Source organism: Electrona antarctica, assembly GCF_951216825.1.
Source record: "Electrona antarctica genome assembly, chromosome: 3".
Lineage (NCBI taxonomy): Eukaryota > Metazoa > Chordata > Actinopteri > Myctophiformes > Myctophidae > Electrona > Electrona antarctica.
The window spans coordinates 27,765,524-27,777,825 of record NC_136808.1 but is presented as its reverse complement, the minus strand read 5'-3'; the positions used below and the strand labels follow the sequence as shown (position 1 = coordinate 27,777,825).

Genomic DNA, 12,302 nt, shown 5'->3' with positions numbered 1-12,302 from the left:
GGGTGCGTTTCAGTCGTTGACTCGTTGGTATGAGTCGGTCGGGGATTGAACCGCGTCCTCCCAGTCCCAGGGCGGACGCCCCGAAAACCACAAGACCACTGAGCTGCTCGTCCCAGCAGGCCAAACACTTATCACTCATCATTTAAGACATTAATTTATTGTTAAGTATGAAGGATGATTGATACAAAACAAGCTCTCCCCGCCCGCTTCTCTGACATGAGCATCCATGAGGTTGGTTTTAGTCCGGTTTTCTGTTCTGTTAGTTTCTGGGTGAGAAATACAAGTATTAATATATGTTATATATAGGCCTAGTTTTATTTTCAGATGTTGGACATATTATAACATGAAAAAAGTGTAATGCATTTATTTGGTCAATTTTCTGAGATTCACACATGCTGGTGCTGCTGCAAGTGCCAGAAAAAGGCATAGGAAGGATATGTAGAAGATAAATTGCGCGGAGCTTCTTGACAGGTTAACGGACGATGTGCAATCCACTTCCACCCAGCTGAGTGGATTCAGGTTGGTCTGGTAAACATGTCACAGCTCTGAGTGGATTCAGGTTGGTCTGTGTCTGGTAAACATGTCACAGCTCGGCCACGGGTCCTGTTTTCACATTCTGAACACTGATCTGCTGATCAGAGGACTTCCACCATCAGCATGCTACTGCTGCCTACCTCCAATCAATCAGACAGACAGGCAGGCGGACGTACGTTTTCTCATGCCAATAAAGCTGAATTGAATTGAATTGAATTGAATTGAATTGAATTGAATTGAATTGAATTGAATTGAATTGAATTGAATTGAATTGAATTGAATTGAATTGAATTGAATTGAATATAGTGGCCCTCTGGAGTGAGTGTGGAACTATGGTGACCCTCTGGAGTGAGTGTGGATATATGGTGGCCCTCTGGAGTGAGTGTGAATATATGGTGGCCCTCTGGAGTGAGTGTGGAACTATGGTGGCCCTCTGGAGTGAGTGGAACTATGGTGGCCCTCTGGAGTGAGTGTGGAACTATGGTGGAGTGAGTGTGGAACTATAGTGGCCCTCTGGAGTGAGTGTGGAACTATGGTGGCCCTCTGGAGTGAGTGTGGAACTATGGTGGAGTGAGTATGGAACTATAGTGGCCCTCTGGAGTGAGTGTGGAACTATGGTGGCCCTCTGGAGTGAGTGTGGATATATGGTGGCCCTCTGGAGTGAGTGTGGAACTATAGTGGCCCTCTGGAGTGAGTGTGGAACTATAGTGGCCCTCTGGAGTGAGTGTGGAACTATGGTGGCCCTCTGGAGTGAGTGGATATATAGTGGCCCTCTGGAGTGAGTGTGGAACTATGGTGGCCCTCTGGAGTGAGTGTGGATATATGGTGGCCCTCTGGAGTGAGTGTGGATATATAGTGGCCCTTTGGAGTGAGTGGAACTATGGTGGCCCTCTGGAGTGAGTGTGGATATATGGTGGCCCTCTGGAGTGAGTGTGGAACTATGGTGGCCCTCTGGAGTGAGTGTGGATATATGGTGGCCCTCTGGAGTGAGTGTGGATATATAGTGGCCCTCTGGAGTGAGTGTGGAACTATGGTGGCCCTCTGGAGTGAGTGTGGAACTATGGTGGCCCTCTGGAGTGAGTGTGGATATATGGTGGCCCTCTGGAGTGAGTGTGGAACTATGGTGGCCCTCTGGAGTGAGTGTGGAACTATGGTGGCCCTCTGGAGTGAGTGTGGATATATGGTGGCCCTCTGGAGTGAGTGTGGAACTATGGTGGCCCTCTGGAGTGAGTGTGGAACTATGGTGGCCCTCTGGAGTGAGTGTGGAACTATGGTGGCCCTCTGGAGTGAGTGTGGAACTATAGTGGCCCTCTGGAGTGACTCGCTATGAACTCTCAGTTGTTGGTGTTAATGGTATCTTCTTTTCAAGACCAATTTAGCTATATTGGTATTTAATATAGTTATGATTGAATGATAAATGATTACTATGAAAACCTGTCAGTCAGTCCGTCCGTCACGCTACCATGTATGGCCGTCAGTCCGTCACGCCTCATGACATGCTCCATATATGGCCGTCAGTCTGTCACGCCTCATGACACGTCATGCCACCATATATGGCCGTCAGTCCGTCATGCCTCGTGACACGCTCCACGGTCTGTCTCTCTCTGTTTCTGTGTCTCTGTCTCTCTGTTTCTCTCTCTCTCTCTCTCTCTCTCTCTCTCTCTGGGTTTTATTTAAACTTTTTGCTCATGTCCGTTCCTCCATCCATCATTAGTACACAACATTCTGTGTGTGTGTGTGTGTGTGTGTGTGTGTGTGTGTGTGTGTGTGTGTGTGTGTGCGTGTGCAAGGGGTGCAGTGTTTATTGTGAAACAGCAGGAATGTTTTAGTCTGCAAAGAGAGAGAGAGAGAGCTTATCAATCTGCCTCTGTTTAATGTGCTCTGTCCTCCCAGTTGCACATATACAGACTCACAGCAGCCCCTCAGGGAGTGCGAGTGTGTGTGTGTGTGTGTGTGTGTGTGTGTGTGTGTGTGTGTGTGTGTGTGTAGTACGTGCATGTTCGTGTGTGTGTGTGTGTGCACGCACGTGTGCATGTTCGTGTGTGTGCGTAGTACGTGCATGTTCGTGTGTGTGTGTGCACGCACGTGTGCATGTTCGTGTGTGTGTGCGTAGTACGTGCATGTTTGTGTGTGTGTGTGCACGCACGCGTGCATGTTCGTGTGTGTGTGCGTAGTACGTGCATGTTCGTGTGTGCGTAGTATGTGCATGTTCGTGTGTGTGCGTAGTACGTGCATGTTCGTGTGTGTGCGTAGTACGTGCATGTTCGTGTGTGTGTGCAGTACTTGCATGTTCGTGTGTGTGCGTAGTACGTGCATGTTCGTGTGTGTGCGTAGTATGTGCATGTTCGTGTGTGTGCGTAGTACGTGCATGTTCGTGTGTGTGTGTGTAGTACGTGCATGTTCGTGTCTGTGCGTAGTACGTGCATGTTCGTGTGTGTGCGTAGCACGTACATGTTTGTGTGTGTGTGTGGTACATGCATGTTCGTGTGTGCAAGCCTGCAGACCTCTGTCTTGTCAGCGTCTGCTGCTGTAATGCATCCAATTAGTGTTTGTTTCCTTGGTGAGAAAGTCCAAGTCTCAGCAAATCCATGAGCGTATGTGAATGTTTCTTCTTGTTGTGATCGATCACAGTCTGAGGCAAACTGAGCAGCAGCAGCCGTAGCCGTGGTGAGCGCCGTTGAGTATTTGATAAATGGAGGGCTGCCTCGCCTCGATCGCCTCGCCGCGGCTCGATCGCCTTGCCTTGCCTCGATCACCTCGCCTTGGCTCGATCGCCTTGCCTTGCCTCGATCACCTCGCCTCGTCTCGATCACCTCGCCTCGATCGCCTCACCTCGCCTCAATCGCCTCACCTCGCCTCGATCGCCTCACCTCGCCTCGATCACCTCCCCTCGCCTCGTCAGCCCGACAGAGAGAGCGTAACGCCAGCCGTTCCACCAGGGACAGGATTTATCGAGTGCTCGGGTCACAACTCCTGACAGCTGCCAATGTTGGAGAACACTACTTTTTTTACTCAAGTAAAAGTATCAATACTGCAATATAGAAATACTCTTTTATAGAGTAAAAGTCTGGAATTAAAAATGTATTTAAAGCACCAAAAGTAAAAGTACTCATTGTGCAGAATGTTCCATTTCAAGTTTTCAAATGAAAAATAATCTTTTGAAAATAGCAGGAACTAGTTTAAATAGTAACTAGCAGTAACTAATAACTAGTAGTAACTATATGTTTCGAATAATTCTAGTGGCGTAAAAGTACAATAATTGCCTCTGAAATGTAGTGGAGTAAGAGTACTGAGAAGTGGAAATCTCCAGTAAAGTAAAAAATACCTCCAAACTGTACTTAAGTATAGTACTTGTTTAGTTACTTTCCACCACGAGCAGTGAAATATTCTCCAGCAGTTAACACCCTGAACGCACAGGACGAAGTTCACCGTCCTTTCAATTACAGCAACAATGGGACATCATCGAAAATGTTACCCCCCTGTTTAGCCGACGAGACCGAAAATCTTAAAACGTTAATAACTCTTGATCTAAATCATAACGTCTAATTCTAAGCAAAATGTAATCATACCTCCCGTTGTTGTCGATCGCCTCTAGAGTGTTTTGGCTACATCTAGCTGCTTCAGCCACATCCGGGATAACATCCGGTCCGTCAGTAAAAGTGCTCCGCTGCTGATTTAATGGATTAAATAACCCTGGGCGTTCGGGGTGTTAATCAGGGTGTAACAGACATACCATCAGCATCCTTCGCCTAGGAATGCAGCCTGGTATATTGATAGAGGCTAATATTACAGTTATTACACTCTGGGATATTGATAGAGGCTAATATTACACTCTGGCAAACTAGTTTTGCCGTGACATTAAATTATTAGAGATTTGGATCGAGGGTTGTAAAAAAACCCAGGAATGTTTTCAGCATCAACAGCTGGCTTACACATCGCAGAGCGTGGTTGTTGATACCTGCAGTATCTATATTTTCCTGACACTTATGAAACGTAAGAATTCAAGGTATTGGAAAGGTTTCAGGCATGCCAAGATACCGCTGAAGCATGGTGGTGTAGACTTGGCTCACTGCCAGAGGTATACCGTGGACACAGACCGCCAACCCTGTCTGTGTTCATTTAGAAAAATGTTCGTCGACTCCCTTTTTTTCCACTGATGAAAACGAGATAAAAACTAAGGTATGGTGACTGAAACCAGGACTAAATATACTGACAATTTCGTCAACAAATGAAAACTAGACTGATCCAGTAGAACTAAAAGACGTTTTATGTTTGGTTATGCTCGGGTCTTGTACATTGTGATCTTGTAGATCGGCTATTTTCAGCATTGTAAAATCAGCCATTTTACGATGCCAAATGTCACCACTGCCAAAAGACATTTTAAATGTTTTTTTTTTGTGGCTTTCGCCTTTATTTTATATTTTTTATGGAGGGACAGACAGTAGGCTGACAGGAAATGGGGAGAGAGATGGGGGAAGACATGCAGTAAAGGCCGTCGGGATCGGGAGTCGAACCCATGGCACACTGCCAGACTGGATTACCAGCCACGGTGCCTGGACCACTGAGCCATGGCCCAGGCCCAAAATACATTTTACACGACAAAATCAATAGTACATTTAGTCGACTAAATCGTATGATATTTTTGTCGACTAAAACCAGACTAAAACTAAAACATTTCAGATGACAAACATTATGACAAAATCTAAATGCAATTGTATTCAAAAGACTAAAAATCTGCTGTCAAAATTAACACTGCTCCCTGTGTGTGTGTGTGTGTGTGTGTGTGTGTGTGTGTGTGTGTGTGTGTGTGTGTGTGTGTGTGTGTGTGTGTGTGTGTGTGTGTGTGTGTGTGTGTGTGTTTCTGTTTCTCTGCAGACGTGTCGGGGGAGAGCAACCAGAGTTCGGGTCAGTTCCAGGGCCGTCCCAGCGAGGTGTGGTCTCAGTGGCAGAACCAGCACCATGGCCAGCAGGCCGGAGAGCAGCACTCCCACCCAAACCCCTCCCAGACCGAGGTCTTTCAGGTAACATAGTGTACCTCCCTGTACCCCCCTGTACCTCCATGTACCTCCCTGTACCCCCCTGTACCTCCCTGTACCTCCCTGTACCCCCTGTACCTCCCTGTACCCCCCTGTACCCATCTGTACCTCTCTGTACCTCCCTGTACCCCTCTGTACCTCCCTGTACCCCTCTGTACCTCCCTGTACCTCTCTGTACCTCCCTGTACCCCTCTGTACCTCCCTGTACCCCCTGTACCTCCCTGTACCTCCCTGTACCCCTCTGTACCTCCCTGTACCCCTCTGTACCTCCCTGTACCTCTCTGTACCTCCCTGTACCCCTCTGTACCTCCCTGTACCCCCTGTACCTCCCTGTACCCCTCTGTACCTCCCTGTACCCCTCTGTACCTCCCTGTACCCCCTGTACCTCCCTGTACCTCCCTGTACCCCTCTGTACCTCCCTGTACCCCTCTGTACCTCCCTGTACCTCTCTGTACCTCCCTGTACCCCTCTGTACCTCCCTGTACCCCCTGTACCTCCCTGTACCCCTCTGTACCTCCCTGTACCCCCTGTACCTCCCTGTACCTCCCTGTACCCCTCTGTACCTCCCTGTACCTCCCTGTACCCCCCTGTACCTCCCTGTACCCCCCTGTACCTCCCTGTACCTCCCTGTACCCCTCTGTACCTCCCTGTACCCCTCTGTACCTCCCTGTACCCCCCTGTACCCCTCTGTACCTCCCTGAACCCCCCGGTAGGGGAGCAGCGATATATGTGGCGATATTAGGTCCTCGATAATGATATCACGATATTCGATATATTGTGATTATTGCGATATTCGATATATTGCAAGAGAGTTCATCAATGATATATCACGATATCAGCAACTGAAAATGAAAAGAAAATCTTTTTATTGGAAGGAGGCAGCTACTTTTCAAACCGATCATAATGAATGAATCACATTTTGTGTCAGTTAGAACCCAGTAAAAGGGGGGGGCTTTAGCCCCCTCTGGTGGAGGCTTAGCCCCTTCTAACCACCCCCCTCCAAACAAGCCCAATTGACTGACTTCTATGTAAACAAACATGCATTAGCCCCCCCTCTAAATAGCCAGCACCCCCATTCCACCCACAGTCACAGTTTTCTGGAGCCGTCGCTGATTACAGAGACTTTAGTTGTCACTGTGCAATACTTTAAAATAGTTGTCATGTTGCACACATGCCTAAAATTGCTGATATTTGCACGGCCCTCGTTGAAAACAATGTGTTTCAAACTCCAGCTTGTCACTCTCCAGGCTGCATGAACCCCCCATGCATTGAAGGAAGTATGAGCTCAGTTCGGGGCTCTCCCCAGGTTGGCAGAGGGAGAGTAGCGCCCAGGAATACATGATTAGACATTTGGTACCATGTGAAAAAATGGGCTACAAAACTGTGGGATAAAAATGTAAGGAGAAAAGAAAGTGCCGATTCGAGGTTTTTTGTTTTAATAACCGAGCGATCACCTTGCACACACACACACACACACAGTGTTGACGTTGGAGCACACAGACAGTGTGATCTGGGTTGGACTCCAGTAGAGGTGGAAGGTCAGCTGGATGGACATTAGAGCCTGGCGTCCACATCCTGACCTGGCCTGTGTCCAGTCTATACTGTGTGTGTGTGTGTGTGTGTGTGTGTGTGTGTGTGTGTGTGTGTGTGTGTGTGTGTGTGTGTGTGTGTGTGTGTGTGTGTGTGTGTGTGTGTGTGTGTGTGTGTGTGTGTGTGTGTGTGTGTGTGTGTGTGTGTGTTCGTTCGTTCGTTCGTTCGTTCGTTCCTGGAAGGCTTCTAACCTGTGACTTCCCTGTATGTGTGCGTGCTTTCGTTCGTTCGTTCGTTCCTGGAAGGCTTCTAACCTGTGACTTCCCTGTATGTGTGCGTGCTTGTGTGTGTGTGCGTGCGTGCGTCCCGTCACCTCTCCACAGGACATGTTGCCCATGGCAGGAGACCCCTCCCAGGGAACGGCCAATTACAACATTGAGGACTTCGCTGACCTCGGCATGTTCCCGCCCTTCTCCGAGTAGAACCCTCCTCGCCCACGCCCTCTCCCTTTCCTTTCCTTCCTTCCTCTTTCTCAGTGTCTCTCGCCCTCTTGCTCGAGCCGAACGGCACAGACAGAAGAAAATGGACAGATCTGTGCATTCACTCACCCCCCCCCCCCCCCCCCCCCTCTTCTTTCTATAGAGCTTCTCTAACACACACACACACACACACACCCACCCACACACACACACACACACACACACACACACACACGTTTTTCCGGGCATGGAGGCCTGCAGTATGTATGTATGTTTCTAATCCCACATACCTCATATCTCTCTAGTCACTGATCACGTTTCAGACTGACTGACGGTACTTAACGTAACCTGTACTTCCGATCCTTGGTTGTTTACCTGAGCGTCCATCCATCGCTCTAATGACCTCTGACCTCCCGTGAGGTCACTGACTGCGTTGGGTCAACTGGAACGTCAACTGGAAGGTCAACTGGAAGAAGTTTTCCTGTCGTCGCTGATAAATCCCAGAGAAAAGAGAGCACTTATTTAGGGCTGTCACCATTACAGATTTAAGTTGACGATGAATTGCCACGCATTAGGCTTCATAATCACAAACTGCACAGGGCAGATATGACCAATCATTTCAATGTACAGCCACACCACGGTGTGACGTATATATACTATACTATACTATACTATACTATACTATACTATACTATACTATACTATACTATACTATACTATACGTATAAATCAGTGTCCAGAATGAAGAAAAACTTTTAATCTAATTCCAAACCACCGTGGAATGTTTGTTCAAATGTGATGTTAGTTTTTCTGTTCATTCTTGATGAGACAATCTGATTCCAATCTGATTCAGATCTGATTCCAATCTGATTCAGATCTGATTCCAATCTGATTCAGATCTGATTCCAATCTGATTCAGATCTGAACATAGCCATAGATCAGTGCTTCTCAACCAGTGGTCCGGGGACCACCGAGTGCTCCCTGAGGGGTTCCAAGTGGTCCCCAGCAAAAGGATGGAGACTTGATATCCAAATGGGCCCTTTCTTTGTAAAATGAAACAAAATTGACCCATAAGGGTCCATTTTGTTTTTTCACTCAAGAGTTAAATAGTTGTTAAACTTCTACATTACTTAGTTTAACAGAAGTCTACATGATTAGAGAATGTAGATTTTTACTTATTTTGATCAACGTTTGCCTGTTATCTCTCCTAATGGTACCAACCTCAATACAGCATGGAATTGTGGATGAAATCTTATCCAACGACAACAAAAATGTTCTTCAAGTTTTGCGTCTTTGAGAGGCTAAATGTCATCAAATGGTGGTCCGTGGCTCAAATGGGTCTGAGAGGCTAAATGTCATCAAATGGTGGTCCGTGGCTCAAATGGGTCTGAGAGGCTAAATGTCATCAAATGGTGGTCCGTGGCTCAAATGGGTCTGAGAGGCTAAATGTCATCAAATGGTGGTCCGTGGCTCAAATGGGTCTGAGAGGCTAAATGTCATCAAATGGTGGTCCGTGGCTCAAATGGGTCTGAGAGGCTAAATGTCATCAGATGGTGGTCCGTGGCTCAGATGCTGAATAAATAAATAATGGACCTTGATGTGAACAAGGTTGAAAAGCACTGCCATAGACACAACTAACTCCATGTTGGATGTACTTAATGCACTCCTTCTTTACCCAGAAGTCTGTCCTTTCTGCCAAACCGTGCCAGCTGGAAGAAACGCTGTACAATGAATGCTCTCTCTGGCTCTCTCTCTCTCTCTCTCTCTCTCTCTCTCAGTATCTCATGAAGCTTATTGTATAAATTATAATAACTATATGTAGTGTTATGTCCATATGACTCCAGACTTACAGAAGAAGGATTCTACGTATAAACGAAAAGAAAAACGAACAAAAAAAGAAAAGTACAAATAATGAAGTAATTTGCTAAAGTCAAGTCGCTAAGCTAAACGGCTTGAAGTGCTCTTCGTTGAAGCTAATCTCACCAGCCTGCTTAAAAAAGGGAAAAGAAACGCCATATCGTCCAATTAGCAACGCGCAGTATTTACCAGTTGTGTTTCCGTGTCCTGCAAAACTCTCGTCATACTTGACTTTATTACTTTATAATGTTTTCGACGATTAACAGAGAACTGGAATAATACTTTATAGCGGTGGGAAATTTTACACCATAAGATTGTATAATGTGTGTCTATCTTTGGCCAGAGCCATGGGAGAACGTTGAACTGGCGTTTGGAGTCCTTTTGCTAAAAATAAATCTTAAACATTGGTGTTTTTTTGTAAATAATGTGATTTTTATGTCGACTCGTGTTACTTTCACACAGTTGTATGTTTTTATTTTGTGTAGTTTTAACGGTATCATTGTGTGCAATGTGAGTACATATTTAACTATGTGGTATTTAGTTAGGCTGTTTAATTGTACATGAGTTCTAGACTTGTATAAATTGTGTAAATGTGACCATTATTTTTTTGTGTAACAAATTTGTGCTTGTGACAATAAATTCTTATTGGTTAAACGTGGCTTCTAATCCAAAGCATGTTTCTGAGTGTTGCATGGGCCCAGTGCTGATTCTGACATCACAATTTGATTTCGTTTTTAGAAATAGACTTTTGATTAAAATTTCGTTTAGTTTTGGTCGTATATTAGCAATCTCAAATGTTTCAGGGCTGCGCATTGCCGAGTGTACGGCGGCTGGGATGAGGATCAGCGTCTCAAAATCTGAGGCTATGGTTCTCAGCAGGAAACCGGTGGACTGTGCAGTCCAAGTAGGGAATGAGGTATAAGTATCTCTAGGTCTTGTTCACGAGTGAGGGGAGGACAGAGAAGGAGATCAGCCGGAGAATCGGAGCGGCAGGGGCGGTATTGCAATCGCTGTACTGCACTGTTGTGACGAAAAGAGAGTTGAGCCAGAAGGCAAAGCTCTCTGTCTACCTATGGTCATGAAGTCTGGGTCATGACCGAAAGAATAAGGTTGCGAATACAAGCGGCCAAAATGAGTCAGATAGGGTGAGAAGTTCAGTCACGTGGGAGAGACTCGGAGTAGAGCCGCTGCTCCTTCGCCTGGAAAGGAGCCAGCTTAGGTGGTTCGGGCATCTGGTTAGGATGCCTCTCGGGCGCTTTCCTAGGGAGGTCCTCGATGCACGTCCCACTGGGAGGAGACCCAGGGGCAGACCAAGGCGCAGATGGAGGGATTACATCGACTCACTGGCCTTGGAACGTCTCGGGATCCCCCAGGAGGAAGTCACTAATGTTGCTCTGTAGAGGGAAGTCTGGAGCTCTCTGGTGGAGCTGTTGCCCCCGCGACCCGACTACGGATAAGCGGTTGAAGATGGATGGATGGATGGAAATGTTTTAGTTTTTTTTTTTTTTTTTTTACTATAACATTAAGTCGACTAAATCTACAGTTGATTTTGTCCACTACCTGAACCCCGGGGACCCCCACACATAGCTGTCTACTACCTGGACCCCCGGGGACCCCCACACGGAGCTGTCTACTACCTGGACCCCCGTCCCCCGGGGGCCCCCACACGGAGCTGTCAACTACCTGGGTGGTTCTCTGAGTTATATCTGTCTCTGATAAACACGCCAGATAAGGAGATAATTGGCTGCTCTGGCCTGTCCATCAAACAGAAACCCTCCGTGTCTCTGTCTGTCTGTATGCTGTGGCTTTCCATTATTTTGTGTGTGTGTGTGTGTGTGTGTGTGTGTGGTTAAGTGAAAGTTCACATTGGAGTTCTCAGTGTGAAACCATTTATTAATGTCTCTCTGCTGCTGTCTGTCTGTCTGTCTGTCGCTCAGTACCTGTCTGTCTGTCGCTCTGCACCTGTCTGTCTGTCTGTCGCTCAGTACCTGTCTGTCGCTCAGTACCTGTCTGTCTGTCGCTCTGCACCTGTCTGTCTGTCGCTCTGCACCTGTCTGTCTGTTGCTCTGTACCTGTCTGTCTCTCTGTACCTGTCTGTCTGTCGCTCTGCACCTGTCTGTCTGTCGCTCTGCACCTGTCTGTCTGTCGCTATGTACCTGTCTGTCTGTCGCTCTGCACCTGTCTGTCGCTCTGTACCTGTCTGTCTGTCTGTTGCTCTGCACCTGTCTGTCTGTTGCTCTGCACCTGTGTCTGTTGCTCTGCACCCGTCTGTCTGTCTGTCGCTCAGTACCTGTCTGTCTGTCGCTCTGTACCTGTCTGTCTGTCTGTCGCTCTGCACCTGTCTGTCGCTCAGTACCTGTCTGTCTGTCGCTCTGCACCTGTCTGTCTGTCTGTCGCTCTGCACCTGGCTGTCTGTCGCTCTGCACCTGTCTGTCTGTCTGTCTCTGTCTGTCACTCTGCACCTGTCTGTCTGTCTGTCTGTCTGTCTGTCTGTCGCTCTGCACCTGTCTGTCTGTCGCTCTGTACATGTGTCTGTCGCTCTGCACATGTCTGTCTTTCTGTCGCTCTGCACCTGTCTGTCGCTCTTTACCTGTCTGTCTGTCGCTCTGCACCTGTCTGTCGCTCTGTACCTGTCTGTCTGTCGCTCTGCACCTGTCTGTCTGTCGCTCTGCACCTGTCTGTCTGTCGCTCTGTACCTTTCTGTCTGTCTGTCGCTCTGCACCTGTCTGGCTGTCGCTCTGCACCTGTCTGTCTGTCTGTCGCTCTGCACCTGTCTGTCGCTCTGCACATGTCTGTCTGTCGCTCTGCACCTGTCTGTCGCTCTGCAACTGTCTGTCTGTCGCTCTGCACCTGTCTGTCACTCTGC

General features: G+C 47.5%; 1 protein-coding gene across 2 annotated transcripts in view; it reads left to right on the top strand.

Annotated features, from left to right (window-relative positions):
- The window catches only part of arnt2 (aryl-hydrocarbon receptor nuclear translocator 2), an 88,803-nt gene extending 78,709 nt beyond the window's left edge, over nt 1–10,094 (top strand). For both annotated transcript variants that reach the window (XM_079496680.1, XM_079496679.1), the window contains exons 18-19: nt 5,410–5,555; nt 7,484–10,094. In XM_079496680.1, coding sequence (XP_079352806.1) covers nt 5,410–5,555; nt 7,484–7,582 — 245 coding nt within the window. In that variant the 3' untranslated portion in view covers nt 7,583–10,094. The remainder of the gene's footprint in view (nt 1–5,409; nt 5,556–7,483) is intronic.
- The last annotated feature ends 2,208 nt before the right edge of the window (nt 10,095–12,302 follow it).